This window comes from Pan paniscus, chromosome 23, assembly GCF_029289425.2.
Source record: "Pan paniscus chromosome 23, NHGRI_mPanPan1-v2.0_pri, whole genome shotgun sequence".
Taxonomy (NCBI): Eukaryota; Metazoa; Chordata; class Mammalia; order Primates; family Hominidae; genus Pan; species Pan paniscus.
The window spans coordinates 29405794-29425504 of NC_085927.1; the positions used below are offsets into that span (position 1 = coordinate 29405794).

The 19711-nt window shown below is 51.3% G+C and overlaps 1 protein-coding gene and 1 pseudogene across 3 annotated transcripts in view; one reads left to right on the plus strand and one right to left on the minus strand.

The window, feature by feature from the left end:
- Window positions 1-1130: 1130 nt before the first annotated feature.
- Window positions 1131-19711, minus strand: part of GNB1L (G protein subunit beta 1 like) — a 74912-nt gene continuing 56331 nt past the window's right edge. For 2 of the 3 annotated variants that reach the window (XM_034948969.3, XM_063603078.1), the window contains one exon: window positions 8815-9360. In XM_034948969.3, coding sequence (XP_034804860.1) covers window positions 9109-9360 — 252 coding nt within the window. In that variant the 3' untranslated portion in view covers window positions 8815-9108. Of the gene's footprint in view, window positions 9361-19711 lie in introns of all 3 variants that reach the window. The other variant, XM_003814052.5, reaches the window with a different exon arrangement.
- On the plus strand, window positions 13473-14343 carry LOC106634238 (large ribosomal subunit protein eL8-like; annotated as a pseudogene).

The following is a 19711-nucleotide window of genomic DNA, read 5'->3' on the forward strand; positions in this document are numbered from 1 at the left end:
GTAAACTCATTATAAACACTTCTAAATATTTAATGAAAACTACAAGCTTAACATATCTGATCCAAAAATGCCTTAAACACCTCAGTACAGACACCCACACACTATGAGGATGATTCCCTCAAACTGGTTCTGAAAGCAGTAGCTGTGCTTTTCTCTATCACGTTCTTATTCTTTCTCCGACGTGCTCTTAGCACCCTCCTGGGGATTAGCATCCAACCCACATCACTCGGGAAAAGCCCTGGCCGGCGGCTCCCAGGCGGGGGCACCACGGTGAGGCCAAGTGCTGCTGTCCAGTAAGCCTGACTGCCCCCTCAGGCTCTTTCCCTTCACATTTACTTATTTATTTTTTAAATCGACATATAAAATTGACGTATTTATTGTGTAATGTTCTTACCACAAAAATGAGAACTATGTCAGGTGATGTATTTGCTAGTTAGCTAGACTTAACCAGGCCTTTAGTTTTCAGTTTTTAACATTGAGGGAAAATACACGTAAATCAAATTTACCATCGTAGCCCTCTGTAAGTGTACATTTCAGTGGCATGAAGTCCATCCACATGACTGTGCAGCCATCACCACCAGCCATCTCAGAACTCTTCATCTCAGAAAACTGAAACTCTGTCCCCATTAAACAAGAACTCCTCATTCCCCTCCCCTGGCAGCCAGCATTCTACTCTCTGTCTCTATGAATCTGACTACTCTAGGCGCCTCATGTAAGTGGAATCACACGGCATTTGTCTTTTTGTGGCTGGCTTAGTTCACTGAGTGTAAGGACCTCAAGGTTCATCCGTGTTATAGCCTGTGTCGGAACTCCCTGCCTTTATAAGGCTGAACACTATTCTGTTGTATGTCTGTACCACGTTTTGTTGATTCATTCTTCTGTCAACGGACACTTGGGTTGCTCCCACCTGTTGGCTGCTGTGAGTAATGCCGCTATGAACGTGGGTATAGAAATATCTTTGCAGCCCTGCTTTCAGTTCTCTGGGGTATTCTGCCACAAGAGGAACTGCTGGCTCATATGGTAATTCTATGTCCAGGATTTTGAGAAATGACCACACTGTTTTCCATAGCTGCTACTCCATTTCTACATTCCCACCAATAGCGCACAAGGGTTCAGATTTCTCCACACACTTGTTTTCTGTTTTTTTTTTGTTTTTTTTTTTTTTTTTTTTTTTTTTTTGAGATGGAGTCTCGCTCCGTCGCCCAGGCTGGAGTGCAGTGGCGCGATCTCGGCTCACTGCAAGCTCTGCCTCCCGGGTTCATGCCATTCTCCTGCCTCAGCCTCCCGAGTAGCTAGGACTACAGGTGCCCGCCACCACACCCAGCTAATTTTTTGTAGTTTTAGTAGAGACGGGGTTTTACCATGTTAGCCAGGATGGTCTCGATCTCCTGACCTCGTGATCCACCCGCCTCAGCCTCCCAAAGTGCTGGGATTACAGGCATGAACCACCGCATCCGGCCCTGTTTTGTTTTTATTTTTGGTGTACCCATCCTCATGGGTGTAAGGCAGTATCTGTCTCATTATAGTTCTGACTTGCATTTCCCTAATGGATAGTGATGCTGTGCCTGCTGGCTACTCATACATCTTCTTTGGAGATATGTCTACTTAAGTCATTTGTCTATTTTTTTTTAATTTTTAATTTTTAGAGACAGGGTCTCACTATGTTGCCCAGGCTGGACTCCAGCTCCTGGATTAAGTGATCCTCTTGCCTCAGCCTCTTGAATAACTGGGTACATACCACGGCACCCAGGATGGCCCATTTTTGAATCGGCTTTTTTGTTGTTGTTGAGTTTTAGGAGTTCTCTATATATTGTGGATATTAATCCCTTATCAGATATATGGTTTGTAAAGATTTTCTCTCAGTCTGTGGGCTGCTTTTTTACTCTTTTGATGGTGTCTTTTGATGCATACAACTTTTAAATTTTCATGAAGTCCAGTTTGTCTATTTTTTTCTTTTGTGAAATGTGCCTTTCGTGTCATATCCAAGAATTTATTGCTAAATTCAATGTCATGAAGCTTTTGGCCTATGTTTTCTTCTAAGGGTTTTATGGTTTTAGGTCTTAATTTAGGTCTTTGCTCTATTTTGAGTTTATAGGGTATGAGGTGGGGGATCAAACTGCATTCTTTTGCATTTGTAAATCCAGTTTTCCCAACATCATTTGTTAAAAAGACAGTCTTTTCCCCCATTGAATGGTCACCACATTAAAAATCATTTGGCCAGCCAGGTGCAGTGGCATGTACCTATAGTCCCAGCTACTTGGGAGGCAGAGGTAGGAGAATTGCTTGAGGCCAGGAGTTCAAGACCAGACTGGGCAACACAGTGAGACCCTGTTTCTAATTAAGAAAAATATCACTGGATCATATACATGATGGTTTATTTCTAGGCTGTCTATTCTATTACACTGGTCTTTACATCTGCCTTTATGCCAGTACCACACTGTTTTGATTACTATAGCTTTATAGTAAATTTTGAAACCAGGAAGTATGAATCCTCCAAGTTTATTCATTTTAAGATTGTTTTAGCTATTAAGGGGTCCTTGAGACTCCATATGAATTTCAAAATGGCTTTTTCTATTTCTACAAAAAATGTCATTGGGATTTTTGAAGGGAATGCATTGAATCTGTAGACTGCTTTGGGTAGTATGGATATCTTAACAATGTTACGTTTTCCAATCCATGAACATGGGATGTATTTCCATTTATTTATGTTTTAATTTCTTTCAGCAGTGTTTTATAGATTTCAGTGTACAAGTCTTTCACCTCCCTAGTTAAGCTAATTCTTAAGTATTTTATTATTTTTAATGCTGAGTCTCTTTTGATAACAAAACCTCTTGTTATGTTGAGGAACTCTTTAGCCCATCTTTTGTATTTGCTTTCAGTTTGTGACACTTTAGCATCTCTTCCTGAGATAAGCGATTCTTTGGGTTTCATGGATGGGAGAGCCCATTGCATTGTCCTTTCATTTGGAGATATTGCCTGGTGTGTTGGGACAAGGAAGGACTAACCTTCCTTGTCAGTGTCTTATCACACCCGCAGGGCTGAGTGACAGGGTGGTCCTGGGCAGGCTGCCTGTGGCTGTGCAAGCTGAGTGGGTGCACACTGGACTCTTCCCACCTACTGATGGTGTGTGAGGCTGATGTGCATGGATTCTAGCTCCTTCCCTGTTTCTGGGGCCTCAGCTGTCTGTGTTCACTCTTTCTTGCTACGCAAAGAGAAACAAGGACAAGCCTTATTTGATAAAGGCCACAAACACTTTGACCTTCCTCCACCCAGTGTAGGGATCTGTTTCCCCTCTCCTGGACTCCAGGGCTGGTCACAGAAGGCTCTGGGCTCCAGCCTGGCTTGCTGGACGTGCTCTTGAAGCCCCCAAGTAAGAAGTCTGAGTCCCTGAGACCACCACACTGCAAGGACACTTGAAGGTACTCAGGTTGGTGGTCCCCACTGTGCCCAGCCCCTGAATGAAGCCAAGGCTCCAAGCACCTGAGTGAAGAGGCTGTGATGGAAGTGAATCCTCCAGCCCTGGCCATCACCCCATGGAGTAGACAAACTGCTCAGCCCAGCCTCTCCTAAATTCCCGACCCACGGATTCCACGTGCCCAGAATGGCTGTTATGCTGCTCTGTTTGAGGTGGTTTATTAATGTAGCAAGAGATAATGGCACCAGGATGAGGCCAAATGACTCGATTTCTCTACACCCCACATTTTACAGGTTTCAGAGCCCAAGTCAGGAGGTCAAGTGTGCATGCAAGAGGTGGCAGGGGACAGATGTGCTGCTGTTCCCAGGCCATCTGCACAGCTGGATGGTGGAAGCAGTTCACTTAAAGGCCATGAGTTACTCGGGAGGCTGAGGCAGGAGGATCACTTGAGCCTATTAGTTGGAGGCTGCAGTAAGCTATGATCATGCCACTGCACTCCAGCCTGGGTGACAGAGTGAGACCCCCACTGTCCCTGGTCTCTTAAAAAAACAAACAAACAAACAAACCAAAAAACAAAACAGCTTATGAGCACCTCCTACTAATTTCCTCAGCTTAGCACACCCTGTGGCCGTTGTCCCCATCGTCCGTGGCTTCATCCCTCAACTGATGCTTTCCTATGTGGACTTCCCGGCCAGTGCTGTGGGACCTCCCCTGTAGAGCTGGCTAGCCTCATGGGCTGGGCTACCCGTCCCACTCAGCAGTGGCTGCCTGGCCTCCCCTCTGTCCCTCCTGCCCAGTTCCTAATGGGCCTCCCATAAAAGCTGATGCGTGGGAGCCAAGCCACAGCTCACTGACCTGGGGAAGCTGACAGAGTGACAGAGGGTCTCAAGGACTCTCCACCCACAAGGCGGGAACGGGGATGCTGGCAAATCTGGTATGAAGGTTGAGACCCCGAGGAGAGGCAGGCCTGGGGGACCGTGCAGCAGCTGTGCCCACCTAGGACCACAGGGCTGGTGGGGCTGGCGGCTTGGTAGAGGGCAGGTGCACAGCAAAGTTTTCACCGGTGCCGGCTTGTTGTCTTCCATGCTGGGATTTCACATGAAGTTCTAGCTAATTGAGTATAAGCATTTCTAAAGAACCCCCGGAGGGTTGTTTTTCTTTGTGCAAACACTCCTTTTGTGCAGAGGGTATTCTGTGGCTTCTTGGCAGAGACACAGGTGGGAAACACCTGATTGAACATCATTGCCTGGGGAGTGGAGACACGCACAGCACGTCAACATGGAGCGCCCAGCAGCGGCGGCGGGTCCTGGGCTGTGCTCCGGAGCCCTTCCCGGGATCATCTCCCAGCATCGGCTGACCCCTCGGTGTCTACGTGCCAAGCCCAATCTGCCTGCAGGGACACCCACTGCCAGAGGCGGAGGCAGGTTCTCCTGGTCCCAGACCCAGGGCCGTCTGTTGGCCTGCAGGTAACACGCAGAGAGGAAGGAAAAGGCTCTAGGCACAGCTGCTTGTCTAAGAGGGACCCTGTTGGCGGCGCAACGCTGGGTGAGTGCTGCCCGCCCGCGGATGGGGTGCTGGCCGAACCTACCTTGTAAAGTGGGGCTGCACAGAGGTCAGCACATGGTGGCGCCCACCGTCAAGAGGGGAGGCCCCTTGGCACTGGAGGCAGGGCCTCACCAGGCAGACGTGCCAGGGCTTGCGTCCCTGCACACAGCTGCCCGCCGGCCAGTGGAGTGGGACCTGCTGCCCCTCTGACAGCTCCTGGTAATCAGAGGGGCCCACTCCACCTGCACCGGAGGCAGTGGCTGGGAATGCTGGAGCATACGGCTCCAGCCACTCAGGATGCCACTCTGGGCCGTGAAAGTTACTCCACAGAACACCCCAAGGCTACCCCTGCTGGCTGTGAAGACACCACCAGGTGGACAGTGCCCAGGGCTGGGGCTCACAGCCACGAGAATCTGGATTTGAACAGAAAAAGCCCCCAGCCCCGCTGCCACCCTGACGCAGCCTTGTGGGGCCCTGAGCAGAGGTCCAGCCACGTTGTGCCCGTGCCTCGACACATGGAAATTCTTCCAATAAGAACAGGATGGTGGGCCGGGCACAGTGGCTCAGGCCTATAATTCTAGTGCTTTGGGAGGCTAGAGGCGGGAGGATCGATCGCTTGAGCCCAGGAGTTCGAGACCAGCCTGGGCAACATAGCGAGACTCCTTCTCTATAAAAAAAAATAAAAAATTAGCTGGGCATGATGGCGTGCACCTATGTGGGTGGTCCTGAGCTTCTCGGGAGGCTGAGGCAGGAGAATCGCTTGAACCTGGGAATCAGAGGTTGCAGTGAGCCGAGACTGCGCCATTGCACCCCAGCCTGGGGGACAGAGTGAGACTCTGACTCAAAAAAAAAAAAAACACCCCAAAAACACAGGATGGTAGAACACACCTACCTGAGTTGGCACTGAAAATGGCAAGAAATGTCCACCGTTGTTTCCAAACACCAAGTTCTCTCTGGCTTGAGAGGCCTCACTGCTACCCAAGAGCATTATGGAGGAAGATGTGGAAGGGCTGCCTCTCCCAGTTGGTGGGTTGGCCAGGGGCATGATGGCAGCGACCAGCCATGCTGCCAGGAGTCGCCTCTCAGGTTCATCCCAGGAGCTGCAAGCTGACCTTCGTGTGCTGCCTCCAGGCCACCCCTCCTCCCCACTTAATGCTTTCACTGCTGGCTCTGTTGGCGTTCCTGCCAGCCTACAGGAAGCGGCTGTTTGCTAGGAAGAGAACGCCAATGTTCAGGTGCATCTTTTCCAAGCTGGATGTCTGGAGCTGAGACTCTGTTTCTTCTTCTGTTGTGGGGGTTTCAAGGCTGGTCAGACGCATGGTGATTCATCATGACCCAGGTTCTGTTGACACAAAGGCCGACCTGTCCAGAGCCACATGGCTCTGCTGTGGACACCATGGAGCAGCTCAAGAGAGGAACAGGACCAGGAGGGCTGCACTGCTCTTGGCCGGCTCGGACCCCAGCACCGGTTCTGCTGCTCTCCCAGGCAGCTCAGCCAGGTGAATGAAAGTCCTGGGCCTGCCCTCCACAGGACGTCTATAAGGCCTCAGAAGCTGGATCTGCCTGGCAAGGGGGGCCCTATCTGCCTGGCCACCCAGATGCGGGCACGTGGCCCCGTTGTGCACTGGAGGGGTGAGGGCTGTGTTAGGCATGCAGGACTCACGCTGTCCCAACTCCATCCCTGCACACTGAGATTCAGAACAAGATGTGCCTGGACACTGCTCAACGCCACATGGCCTGGGGCAGGGAGCTCAGGGCCAGGCTAGGGGGCAGCCGCCTGCCATCCACCCTGCTTGTGCCTTTGACTGAAAGCACGAGGGCCAGGGGCCAACTCAGGGTCTGTACACCCTGCCCACAGCTCTTCATGGCCTCTAGGTAAGACACCAGCAGGCAGTGCCACTCGCCAACCTCATGCTGGCACGCACATCTGGGCCCTCATGTGGGATACCCACCTTGTGGCTGTGGGATGTAGGGAGTTTTGTAACTACAGTGATGATGCCAAAGATGACAGGGACATAAACAGGGGAAGGGGTAGAGGCCCAGAACCCTCAGGGTGGGAGCTGAGGCGGGGCAGATGTGCCTTTGGCAAGGCTGTCAAGGACATGCAGGGAAACTGCAAAGCCAATTCCCACTCCACCTACCCTGCCGCTGTCATGGGGATGTCAGAACCTGACACCTTCCCTCGCTGTGACAGCCTGTGATGAGCACCCAGGGCACAGCTCCCTCAGCACCTGCAGTCACTGCAGCCTAAACCCAGGACCCTTCCCCTCCCTGACACCTCAGTGATATGAAAATACCTCCCGGAGTGCCCTACGCATACTGGCGGCTATAGGACACTCGAGGAAAAGCAGCAGGGCCCCCCTCTCCAAAGGTCCTGGGCACCTGGTGGCCACCCTTGTCCAACGGAGCCAGGCCAGTACCCGAGCCAGGTGGTCTCCAAGCTTGGGCCAGGGGCCGCTTTCCCGGCCAGCACTGACATTCCCGTTTGATGGAACGGTCCCCATGGTACCTCTGACCAACAGAGAAGTGTGGTCACAGGACTCCTCGAGGACTCCGGGCCCCCCAGCAACCATGTTCCTCATAGTGGGGTTGGGGAGGCACGGCCTTGGGACCCCCTGCAGTGGGTGCACAGGTCTCACTGACAAATCCAACACCCCCATCCCCAGGCCTTGGAAGCCCTCCTCGGCCGTACCCCACAGCGGCTGGCCACGTCCACTTCACTCAGTGCAGCCACCCTCAGGCTGTAATCCAGCCCCCACCCCCAGCCCGGCACTGGAGCCTTCCTGGCCCCAAGCTGCAGCGCCCAGTCCAGCCCTCCGTTTGGCAGGTCTGTTCCAGGAACTCCCCTGATCCACCCCTGCTCCGGCCACCTGGATCCCACACCCTTCCGATCCGTCCCACACACATTCAGATTTCTGCCTGGAAACCTGGAAATGCCATGTGGTCCTGCAGGAGGCTGGTGCCACTCTCAGGGTCACCCTCTGTATCTCATCCTGGGGGTCTGCTGGACTCGAGTCTAGTTCTAGGACTAGAAGCCCAGGTGGGGGTCCCAAGGAGCATCGGCAGGGCCTTGCAGGGCAACTGCCTCAAGGGAGGCCACCCCGGGCCTTCAGCTAGAGGGGCTCTTCCGGCAATCCGGGCAAACACAGGCGTTTGTGGTCCCAGCTTCTCTGGATCTGCCCATGGGCCCCACTCCAATATTCGGGGTCATGGTTCTTTCCCAATCAACACCCGCTTTTAGGAGGAGACGACCGGCCAGGCTGGGCCCGGCTGCATGCAGTGTGAGGCTCTGGCTGCTAAGTCCTGTTCTTGCTGTGTTGTGCCCTGGGGGCCACCCTGTGTGCAGCTGCAGCTGTGACTGTGGCCTTGGCCACTGTGAGGCGGTGCTTGTCACACTCCCTCGCTGCTCTCGTGCCTTCTGCCCAGCACTCACCTGGAGGCGCACCCTGTGCGCCTTCCCCACTGCACCCTCTGTGGGCAGGCGTGCCCTCCCGGATCCCACATCTGGCCTAGCCCTGTGCGCTGCAAGCCCCCCTTGCCGTCCCTCACAGGCACCTTCCTCTGCTTCGCTCTTTAGGGAGTTCAGTTACTTCCTGATCCTGATCCTGGCCTCAACCTGTGTGTTGGGAGCTCCTGGCCTCCTCGGGGTGAGGGGTCATGTGGACATCGACGCAGCTATGGTTGGGGCCTATCATCTCCTGAGGCCTGGCCCAGGAAACCCACACTCGGGGTGGCCCATTCAACAGCAGGTGTGAGGGTGGGGCTGAGCATCCTGCCTGGTGGGGGTCTGAGGGCACTGATGCTAAGTGGGGGACCAGGGCCTCCTCAGGGAGCTCCCACCTCAAGCCTGCAACTTGGCAATGGAAATTTATTATAAAATACCCTCAGCTGGCAACACAGCAGGCCCAAGCCAACGTCTCCTGCAGGCCTCGGACGGCCAGGGCTCTGGCTGGCCCCCAGAGTCACCGTCCTGTGATGAGGCACTCCACAAAAGGAAATACCAACCTCGTGAAGACAGCGGGGACTCCATGGTCCTTGGGCCATGACTTGCTGGTCCTCAGAGGCCCTTGAGGTTTCAGGCCGAGGCTGGGGCCTGATGCCCACCTCCCTGCCCGCCCTCCTCGTCTCCCGGGAAGGGAGTGGGTGAGTCATGCGCGTGGGTAGAGTGACCAGAGGCTGATCCGCTGATCCTTGGAGCCCGCGGCCAGCAAGCCATCGGCGGTGAAGGCCACGCACTGGACAGCGGCACTGTGGAAGGCCAGCACGGCCAGCGGCTGCATCGTCCGCCAGTGGAACACGCGGATGCGGTGGTCCCAGCCTGCGGTGGCCAGGATCTTGCGGTCTGGCCGGATCGTGACCTCGGCGATCCCGGGATTGGTGAGTTCATGAGTCCCACGCACCTGTGAGAGTGGGGAGAGGTGTTAGGCCACTCCTTAAGCCCACAAGGCAGTGCTGCCCCTGGTGCCCCACCTGCAGCTGGAACCAGGAGAGACGCAGGCCCACAGGCCCGGGATGTGAGGGCCACACGCTCCCACCCAGCTGACCTCCCACTCTTCCTAAGGCCACGATGGGGGACTCCAGCCCTCCCCTCAGAGTGGTCTTCGGCCCTGCCCTGCTGCTCCTCGCACCAGCTCTGACCGACTCCTTCCCCAGTCAGAGAGCAGCAGAGACAGGGAGGTCCCAGCTGCAGGAGAGGGGCTGGGTCCCGGGGCCCCTCACCCCAGGGAAGCCACTGCACCCTAGTGCCTAGTGAGAGGCCACGTCCCGGGCTTGATGGCAGCAGAATGCTGGCACTCCTCCCAGAAGAACCTCACAACCACCCCAAAGCTGACGAGGGTGAGAAATACAAACTCCATTTTCAGCAAAACCATGAGGTATGTGAACCCCCAAGCTCGACAGGGCTGGGAGCGCTGCCAAGAGCAAGACCCAGTGGGGGGTTGGCAGGATGACGGGGGGACAAGGGGGAGACGCCCTGGAGGCGGCAGGAGCCACACAGTGTACCTTGCCCAGTGGGGGCAACATCCCCGGCTGGGTTCTGAGAGGGGGTGGGGCACTGCACGAGACCCGGAGCCACACAGGCAGGTCCTACGTGCACGGGGCCGTCGGGGTGCTGGCCTCTTCCTGGGCCGAGCGTCCCACACTCAGCGCTGGGTGCACAGGAAGCCTTCTGCCCGGACCCCTCCCTGACATTCTTCTCCTACAGTGAGTAGGGAGCTGGGAGGTGGGGGGATTAGTGCTGCCTCTGTGGCCACCGCACTTCTTGGTTCCACAGGGCTGTCCCATGTGCTGCAGGGCATTTGGCACCTCTGTGCCCACACACTGAATGATAGAGCCACTTTGCCACCATGATGACAAGCAACAAGGGCCACTTCCTTCCAAATCAGCCCCATGCACTGCGAGCTTTCCATCAGCACCCTTTTCTCTAAGGGCCTCCTGATGGGGCCACGCTGCCCTCAGTTGAGAATTGCACACCTCTGCAGAGATAGCACAAGGAAAAAGGAAGAAGAAACAGGAAAAACAATGGCAACATTCAGCAGAGGCCAGTGGAAACTGTCACCAAGCAGTGCTGTCATAAATTAACAAAAGAAAACTTAATGAATTAAGCTCTGGCTCTGCATCCACTCTGTAAAACCAGAACCCAAAGCAGCAGAATGCAGAGGTGGAAGCTGACCTGGCAGAGTGCAGGGGAGAAATGGAAGAAAAACTCAAAGCAATGAAGGAGAATCAGCAGCAGCAGCAGCGACTCTAACAGGACAGCCAGACACAAAAGGCAGCAATGACAGAAAATGAGCAGAATGCGCTGGGCATGGTGGCTCATGCCTGTAATCCCAGCACTTTGGGAGGCTGAGGTGGGAGGATTGCTTGAGTCCAAGAGTTTGAGACCAGCCTGAGTAAAACAGCAAGACCTCCATCTCTGTAAGAATTTTTTAAAAAATTAGTTGGGGGTGGTGGCATGTGCCTGTAATCCCAGCTACTCGGGAGGAGGCTCACCTGAGCCCAGTAGATGGAGGCTGCAGTGAGCTGAGATCACTGCCACCGCACTCCTGCCTGGGCGACAGAGTGAGACCCTGTCTCAAAAAAAAAAAAAAAAAGATACGCTCTAATAAAATTATTAGACTTCATAGCTAAAAAACCTTTGGTGGCCAGACAAAAAGACCGTGTTGATGAGGGTGCTGTTTAGGCCGTCCTCAGAATGCTCCACAGCCACATGGGTGCCAAGGGATGACGGGGTGATGCCTGCAAGGCTGAGGAGGAAAGCGAGGTCCAAGTATTTTATATCCAGCCAAACTGTCGCTCAATTATAAAAAGAACAGACCAACGTTTCTGAACATGTAAGAACTCAGAGAATCCTGCACCCATAAGCTGTTCTTGAAGGACTAGAAGATTAACTCCAGTCTCGTAAGAGATAACTGGAGAACTGCAGCAAATGGTCTGGCAGGGAGCACTGGACCCACTTGCCTATAGGATCAGCTCTAAGACAATATGGGGATTACAGCTATGGAACCGGTTATATAACTCACAGAAATATGGGAGGCACTGAGAGAGATGGGATGGTTGTTAAGTTCACTGATTTAGCTCAGCTTTTGTCCTTTGGGGCCAAAGATATAATAGTCAACCTCATCCCCGAGAGATTATCTGAGAACCCCCCACCATAAGGAATGACAAAAATAGCATTATTTCCTTCTCCTCTCCCACCTCACTGTAGGTGCCTATGTTTCCTTGTATAGCTGCATAAAGTAAAAAAAAGATCTAAATATACTCAACAGGCTGAGTGTGGTGGCTCATGCTTGTAATCCCAGCTGCTTGGGAGGCAAAGACAGGAGGATTGCTTGAGGATGGGAGTTTGAGGCTGTAGTAAGCTAAGATCACACCACTGCACTCCAGCCTGGGCAACAGAGTGAGACCCTGTCTTTAAAAAACATTACAAATTAGCCAGGCGTGGTCGTGTAGTCCCACCTACTTGGGAGGTTGGAAGATCATTTGAGTCTAGGTTTATGATTGAATTTCAAAGTGAAATCTAAATCTATGCTAGGTACAAGGGAGATGCCAAAGGAACTCTTGGCAAAGATATACTGGGAAAATGCAAATAAGAACAGGGTAATCTGAATAATAGGAACATTTGAATTCAGGGCCAAAGCATTAGGTAAGATTATATAAAAGACTTAACAATGATAAAGAGTACAATTCCCAATGAAGAGCCATATAATCCCAGCACTTTGGGAGGCCAAGGCAGGAGGACTGCCTGAGCCCAGGAGTTCAAGACCAGCCTGGGCAACATAGAGATGCTGTCTTTACAAAAAAAATTTTTTAATTAGCTATGCATGCTGGCATGCACCTGTAGTCCCAGCTTATTGGGAGGCTGAGGTGGAAGGATTGCTTAAGCCCAGGAGTTTGAGGCTGCAGTGAGCTGTGATCACACCACTGTACTCCAGCCTGGGTGACAGAGCAAGACCTTGTGCTCCCCACCCCCCAAAATAACTGTAAATATCTGTTTAGCCAGTAAACTGACATATCATCCATAAAGCAAGAACAATAGGAAAGTGTCTGTAATTGAGAAACTGGTACCAGACTAGTCTTCTTGCTGTAAACAACCATAAAAAGTGGACAAAATACACAAGGCAACTGTTTACAGGCAGGGAGCACTAGGCAGAGAAGGGCAGCTGATGAGGTGGGCTTCCCAAATGCCCCCACAGCTCTCTGCCTGGAGATAATGCCATGAGCATGAAGTCCAGGCAGAACATAGTGGTCACATTAAGCTGAGGAGGCAGAGATCATAATCTGCAGTAGCCAGAGGGCTGAAATCCATGGGGCAAGGCAAAGGAACAGAGGGAGCTGAAGATTGTCTGAGGGGTCCCTATGAGTCTTGTGTGAGGGCTGGACTGCGCATGCTCACGGTGGACTCCACAGGGCTTACCAGAGCTGCACAGTTAAACAGAACAAGTTCAAGAGGTCAACAGTGCCGGGGGTCCAGTCAGCCTGAGTGTGAAGACTGTGTGACAGCCTGAGACCAGCTGAGCTACCAGAACGGCTTCACTTCAGGAATAGGATTTTATCTTAGAGTATGGCCTACCCTAGATCTACCAGAACAAAATTAGAAACCAAGCCCTGACAAGGTCTGCAGGAGAGGCAGAGTTTGGAAGTTGAGTTCCACCCCACTTAACAAGCCTGGGAATGAACTTTCCACAGACCTGCCCTAACAAAGCCAAAAGCCAAGCCTGCACAAGCTCAAGGTGAACAGTCAGTAACTGAACTCCATGCCAGAATGAAAGCAAACACTCTTCAGAGCAAAATAACAGAACCCAGAGATTCAGCATGTATCATTTACCATGTCTGGCACACAAACAGCAAATCAGTAGACATGCTAAGAAGCAGGAATATATGACCCATAGTCAAGGGGAAAAAGCAGTTAATAGAAACTGACCCCAAAATGGCAGAGATGTTGAACATATCAGATAAAGACTTTAAAGAAACTCCTTAACTATGTTCAAAAAATGAAAGGAGCTCTCTCCCACCGCCCAAGATGCCAAAAGGAAAGAAGGCCAAGGGAAAGAAGGTGGCTCCGGCCCCTGCTGTCATGAAGAAGCAGGAGGCTAAGAAAGTGGTGAATCCCCTGTTTGAGAAAAGGCCTAAGAATTTTGGCATTGGACAGGACATCCAGCCCAAAAGAGACCTCACCCACTTTGTGAAATGGCCCCACTATATCAGGTTGCAGCGGCAGAGAGCCATCCTCTATAAGCGGCTGAAAGTGCCTCCTGCAATTAACCAGTTCACCTAGGCCCTGGACTGCCAAACAGCTACTCAGCTGCTTAAGCTGGCCCACAAGTACAGACCAGAGACAAAGCAAGCGAAGAAGCAGAGACTGTTGGCCTGGGCCGAGAAGAAAGCTGCTGGCAAAGGGGACGTCCCCACCAAGAGACCACCTGTCCTTCGAGCAGGAGTTGACATCGTCACCACCTTGGTGGAGAACAAGAAAGCTCAGCTGGTGGTGACTGCAGACGACGTGGATCCCATCGAGCTGGTTGTCTTCTTGCCTGCCTTGTGTCGTAAAATGGGGGTCCCTTACTGCATTATCAAGGAGAAGGCAAGACTGGGACGTCTAGTCCACAGGAAGACCTGCACCACTGTCACCTTCACACAGGCGAACTCGGAAGACAAAGGCACTTTGGCTAAGCTGGTGGAAGCTATCAGGACCAATTACAATGACAGATACGATGAGATCCGCCGTCACTGGGGCGGCAGCATCCTGGGTCCTAAGTCTGTGGCTCGTATTGCCAAGCTCGAAAAGGCAAAGGCTAAAGAACTTGCCACTAAACTGGGTTAAATGTACACTGTTGAGTTTTCTGTACATTAAAACAATTAAAATAATACAAATTTTCCTTCAAAAAAAATGAAAGGAAAGTGTATTCAAATAATTACCCAAAAAATGGTCTTGAGTGAGCAAATAGGTACTCTTAGCAGAGAAATGGAAATTATAAAAAAGAGTCATAATAGAAAATATAGAACTGGAAAGCTCAATACTGAAATGAAAAATGTATTGAATAGGCTTAACAGTAGATTGGAAATATATATTTTTTAAAGTCAGTGAACTAGAAGACAAATCAACAGACATTGCCCAATCTGAAGAGGAGAGAAAAAACGACTGAACCAAAACAAACAGAGCCTCAGGGGGCCATGGGATGCTATCAAACTGTGTACTCATAGAAGCCCCAGAAGGAGGAGAAAGTGAAAATGGTCAAGAAGAAACAGTGGCTGGATATTTCCCAATTTTAATGGGAAACACGAATACATAGATGAAAAGCTCAGCAGAACCCAATCAGGACAAGAAGAAAAATCTATCTAGGCACATGATAGTCAAACTACTGAAAACCACAGATAAAAAATAATCTTGAAAGCAGCCACGGAGCAAGACATATTACATGCATGGGAATGATAGGATATCATGAGTTCTCATCAGAAACAATGGAACAACATCTTTACAGGGCATGAAGAAAAATAAAACTATCATTCCTAAATTCCATAGCCAGGATTCTGTAAAAATGAGGGTGATAAAGACGTTTTTTAGATAAACAAAAGCTAGAGAATTTTTTGCCAGCAGAATTGCACTACAAAAAAATGTAAGAAGATACTTGGGTCTACAGGATGAGCACCAGAAATGGCAAAGGGGTGAGTAAATATAACATGTTATGTTTTTTATTTCTTGTAAGTTTTTTTTTTTTAAACTGATGATTTAAAGGAAAACTGGCCAGATGCAGTGGCTCATGCCTTTAATCCCAGCATGTGGGATTGCTTGAACCTAGGAGTTCAAGGCCAGCCTGGGCAACATAGTGAGACCCTGTCTCTACAAAAACTTATCCAGGCATGGTGATAGGTGCCTGTAGTCCCAACTACTTGGGAGGCTGAGGCAGGGGTTTGAGGGTGCAGTGAGCTGTGATTGCACCACTGCACCCCAGCCTGGGTGACAGAGCAAGACCTTGCCTCAAAGAAAAGGGAAACTAATATTGTAAGGTGCAGTTTTGAATGTGTGTAGATGTCAAGTAGATCACAACAGTCACAGAAAGACAAAAAAGGTGAGTAGAAGGTATTGCACCAGCACAAGGTCATCATGTTTGTGAGGCGGGATGTGAACAACACTGATTCTAAGGAGACTTTGAGAAGGTTGCACACTGTTGGAGTGCAACCACTTAGGAACAAAAGTGGCAAGAGGTCTAGCTAAGAAGCCAAGAGAGGAAACAAAACAGAATACTAAAAAATAAATATTTGATTACCACAAAAGAAGGTAGGAAAGGAGGAAAAGTGGTCAAAAATGGAAGTGACAAGTAGAAAATAAGTATAGAGGTGTTAGACTTAATCCCAGACATGTCAATAATTACAGTGAATGCAAACAGACTAAATGCACCAGTTAAAAGGCAGAGATTGTCAGAAAGCATCACAAAGCAAGACACATCTGTCTGCTAAAGATGCTTTTTATTGGGAGGCCGAGGCAGACGGATCGCAAGGTCAAGAGATGGAGACCATCCTGGACAACATGGTGAAACCCTGTCTCTACTAAAAATACAAAAATTAGCCAGGTGTGGTGGCGTGTGCCTGTAATCCCAGCTACTCGAGAGGCTGAGGCAGGAGAATCACTTGAACCTGGGAGGCGGAGGTTGCAGTGAGCCGAGATCACGCCATTGCACTCCAGCCTGGTGACAGAGTGAGACTCCGTCTCAAAACAATAAAATAAAATAATAAAATAAAATAAAATAAGAGATGCTTTTTAAATATCAAGAGGTCAGGACAGGTTGAAAGTAGAAGCAAGGAGGAAAATGCAAAGGGCAAACCTAAGAAAGTCGATGCTACTGTTCAGTATCAGACAAAGCCAACTTCAAGACAAAGAGCATTAACAAGAGACAAGGGACACTTTGTGCTGAGAAAAAGGCTCTGCACCAAGATGAGGTGACATCTCAGCGCCTATACACCCACACTCAGCCCCAGAGCTTCAAAGCTCATGAAGCAAAACTGGCAGAGACAAAGGAACAGGCACGTTGCAATCACAGTTAAAGATTTTAAGAGCCTTCTCTGCGTAACTGGTAAAAAAAAAAAAACAAAACTAGACCAAAAGATTGGTAAGGATATTAAAGACTGGAACCACGTCCACTGACCTGGGTCAGGCTGACGGAAGGCTCCACCCCACAACTGCGGAACACACGCTCCTTTCAAGTCCATGTGGTGCACTCCCCGAGACACGCCATGTGCTGGGCCAAAAGCAAGCCTCCATAAATTTCTAAACACTGCAATTGCACTGCGTGCATTCACTGACAACAGAATTAAGCTAGATTAAAGATATAGCTACAAAATCAACGAATATTTGGAAATTAAATAACACACCCCCACCAAGGAACCTACAGATCAAAGAGAAAATCACAATATTCTGAACTGAATTAAAATGAAGACACAGTAAGTCAAAGCCAATGAGACTGAGTCACATGGAAGGTAGCCAGGCTGGGAGCTGAATTCTCAGCAGCCCAGGGAAGTGGCAGGACCTAGACCCATGGCCCAGCAGCTGCTGCTGCTCAGAGAACGGCCCCTCGGCATCCAGGCCCGTGCATCAGAGGCCACCAGCACAGCCACCAAGAGGCCCCTGCCTGAGGAATCCCTAAAGGGTGCGCTTTTTGGCTTCCAGAAGGAGGTCTTGAGATGTAAGAACACCCAGGGCAACGCTCACACACGAAATGCAATCATTGATGTGAGAACTGGCTCCATAAGAGATGTGTCTACGCCTGGAGGGCCAGGAAGGTTGGAGGTAAAATGATTAAAATGTAAAGGCTATAAAGGGAAGTAGTGACCAAAAGAAACCTGGACTGAGCCATATTAATAGTTGGAAAAATAGGCTTTGGGGCAAATGTCCTTTCTAGAGATGATGAGGGGGAATGAAGAAAAGACCTCATTCACCAGGAAATCACCATTTTAAACTGGCATGTTCCCAGGCCAGCTTCAAAGTGCATAAAGCAAATACAGACAGGCCCCCAGCAAAAGGGAACAGGACAGGCCTCTCTGCGCCTGCTGGGGACCATGGTGACCTGCAGGATGACTTAAAGGGCTAAGAATCAGTGGACACACGGGCCTGGCGCTCACGTGTGCAGCGGGGCATCTGACAACCAGCACTGCCTCCCTGGCACATGTGCAATGCTTATGAAAACTGGACGGCCCCACATTTCAAAGAACTAATATCATTCAGACCTTGTTCCCAGACCACAATGTTAATTAAGTTAGAAATTGAAAACTAAAAAATAACTGGGGAAAAAAATCAAACATTCAGAACCATAAAAACATTCTAATTAACTCAGCAGCCAGAGAACAAATAAAAATGGGGTCTTTGTGTCAAATGAGGAATATGGGGAAAAAATAATAAAAATGGGGTCTGCCTGGAAGTGGGGGGAGGAAGACAATGTCTTCTTGCACCAGGGAGCCCAGCTGGACAGTCACCTGTGGAAACAGGCTCCATGTGGGGCTGGCAAGGGAAGGCTGAGTGCCGATGGGCTGTGCACCTGACCCCAGGCAGGGCAGCAGATGCAACCCAGGGGACATGGGATGGAGGGAGAGCATGGCAAGGACAGAAACAATGAACAGAAAGATAGAAATGCTCAAGGACAAATGCATACAAGACTGATCAGGAATAAAGCAGGGACGGAGCTTTGAATGCGGCAGAAATTTAAACAATCATCACAAGCAGTCCAAAAAAGGTCACTAGGAATACAACCTTCAGGATTTGTATGCCCACAGACAAATTCCTAGAAAAATTCCCCAAATCAGGAAACCTAAATTAGTCCACAAAGAAAACAACCTGGGCAGAGAAAATAACTGCCCAGTAATGGTGCAGGCGAAGACCAACCTACAGTCACTCACGACCCCCCACCTCCACCGCCCAAATGTGTCCATCCATCGGGAGAAGAGGGAACGCTCCCCACCAGCTCCCTGAGCCTGGGGCTCCTGTCACTAGGCAGGTGGTGGGAGAGGGAGGCCCAGGTCCGTCTGTGGCCCTGGGCAGTTCTGGCCCAGCCCAGCAGAGTGGGCGGAGCACATGTCACACACGGGAGGGGGGGCGGGGGTGCAGGCGGTGATTTCAAGACTTTTCCCTGAGATTCAGGGACAGACTGAGGATTTTAGTTGTTTTAATGTTTAAGAAAACTCCAACAATGCAATGAACAGATTCAAGAAGAAAACCTGTATGAGTCGGAGAGATGCAGTGAGATCATTTAGTGACATCAGGCACCCATTCAAGACCCAGATTCTTTCCCCAGGAGGGGTGGGAGGAGCCTCGCCTGGCGAGGAGATGCCACCAAACAACCCACAGCCAGCGCAGCCCTCACCCTGGCCTGGGATACCACCGCCTGTGCCCCCGACACTGCTCTAGGCTCCTGGCCAGTGAGGTAGGCGCCTTGCCATGCCCTCAGCCACCTTGCCGTCCTACCTCAACACCAGCTTGTCTCTCAAGGCCAAGCCCCTGCAAGCCCATCATCCTGCCCTTTCAAGGCCTCTCCAGGGCCCGGGGCCCCCCGGTTCATGGACTTACCAAGGCCTGCAGCCCTGACCCCTCTCATGGCCCCTCCCCTCCCACCGCGCACTGTAACCAGCACAGTCCCAGCACATCCCAGACGCTCTGCCTGTCCTCTACCTCTCTTGCCTGGCAGACCTTGGCTCTGGGGGTCTCGGCGGTATCCTGCCTGTGCACACACAAGCAGCTGAATGTGCTGCAGCACGACACACAGCCATTGGTTGGCAACCGCAAGCCCAGCCTGGCCTCAGTGTCCAGAGCACCCGGCCTTGGCACTGCCTCCCCTCCCTCCACACCAGCCCCTGCCTCCCCACTTGGCTCCCTGTGACCCGGCTGAGGGGCTGTCAAGGCCAGCACCTGCTGCGCGGGGCCGTCAAGTCCAGCACCTGCTGCGCAGGGCCGTGAGGGGATGCTGGCATGTACCTGTCATGCGTGTGGGGTTCGCCGCCTGTGCTTGCAGACCCAGGAGCCCCTCCCCAGCTCTCAGGGACCAGAACACAGTGGCCCAGGGAAGGAACTGGCGGCTGGGAAGAACAGGAGGCTGATTTGACGCCATCGTCACCCATTTCTCTCCTGTGACCTCTGCCCTAAGTCAGTGGTAGAGAGGGAACACCAGGCCGCACGCCATGGGCCTCACTGGAAGCCACTGGGGCCTGCTCAGGGCCCTCTTGATAGGAATTTGCTGGCAGGTCCTTCCCAGGGAGAAAAGAGCTGCC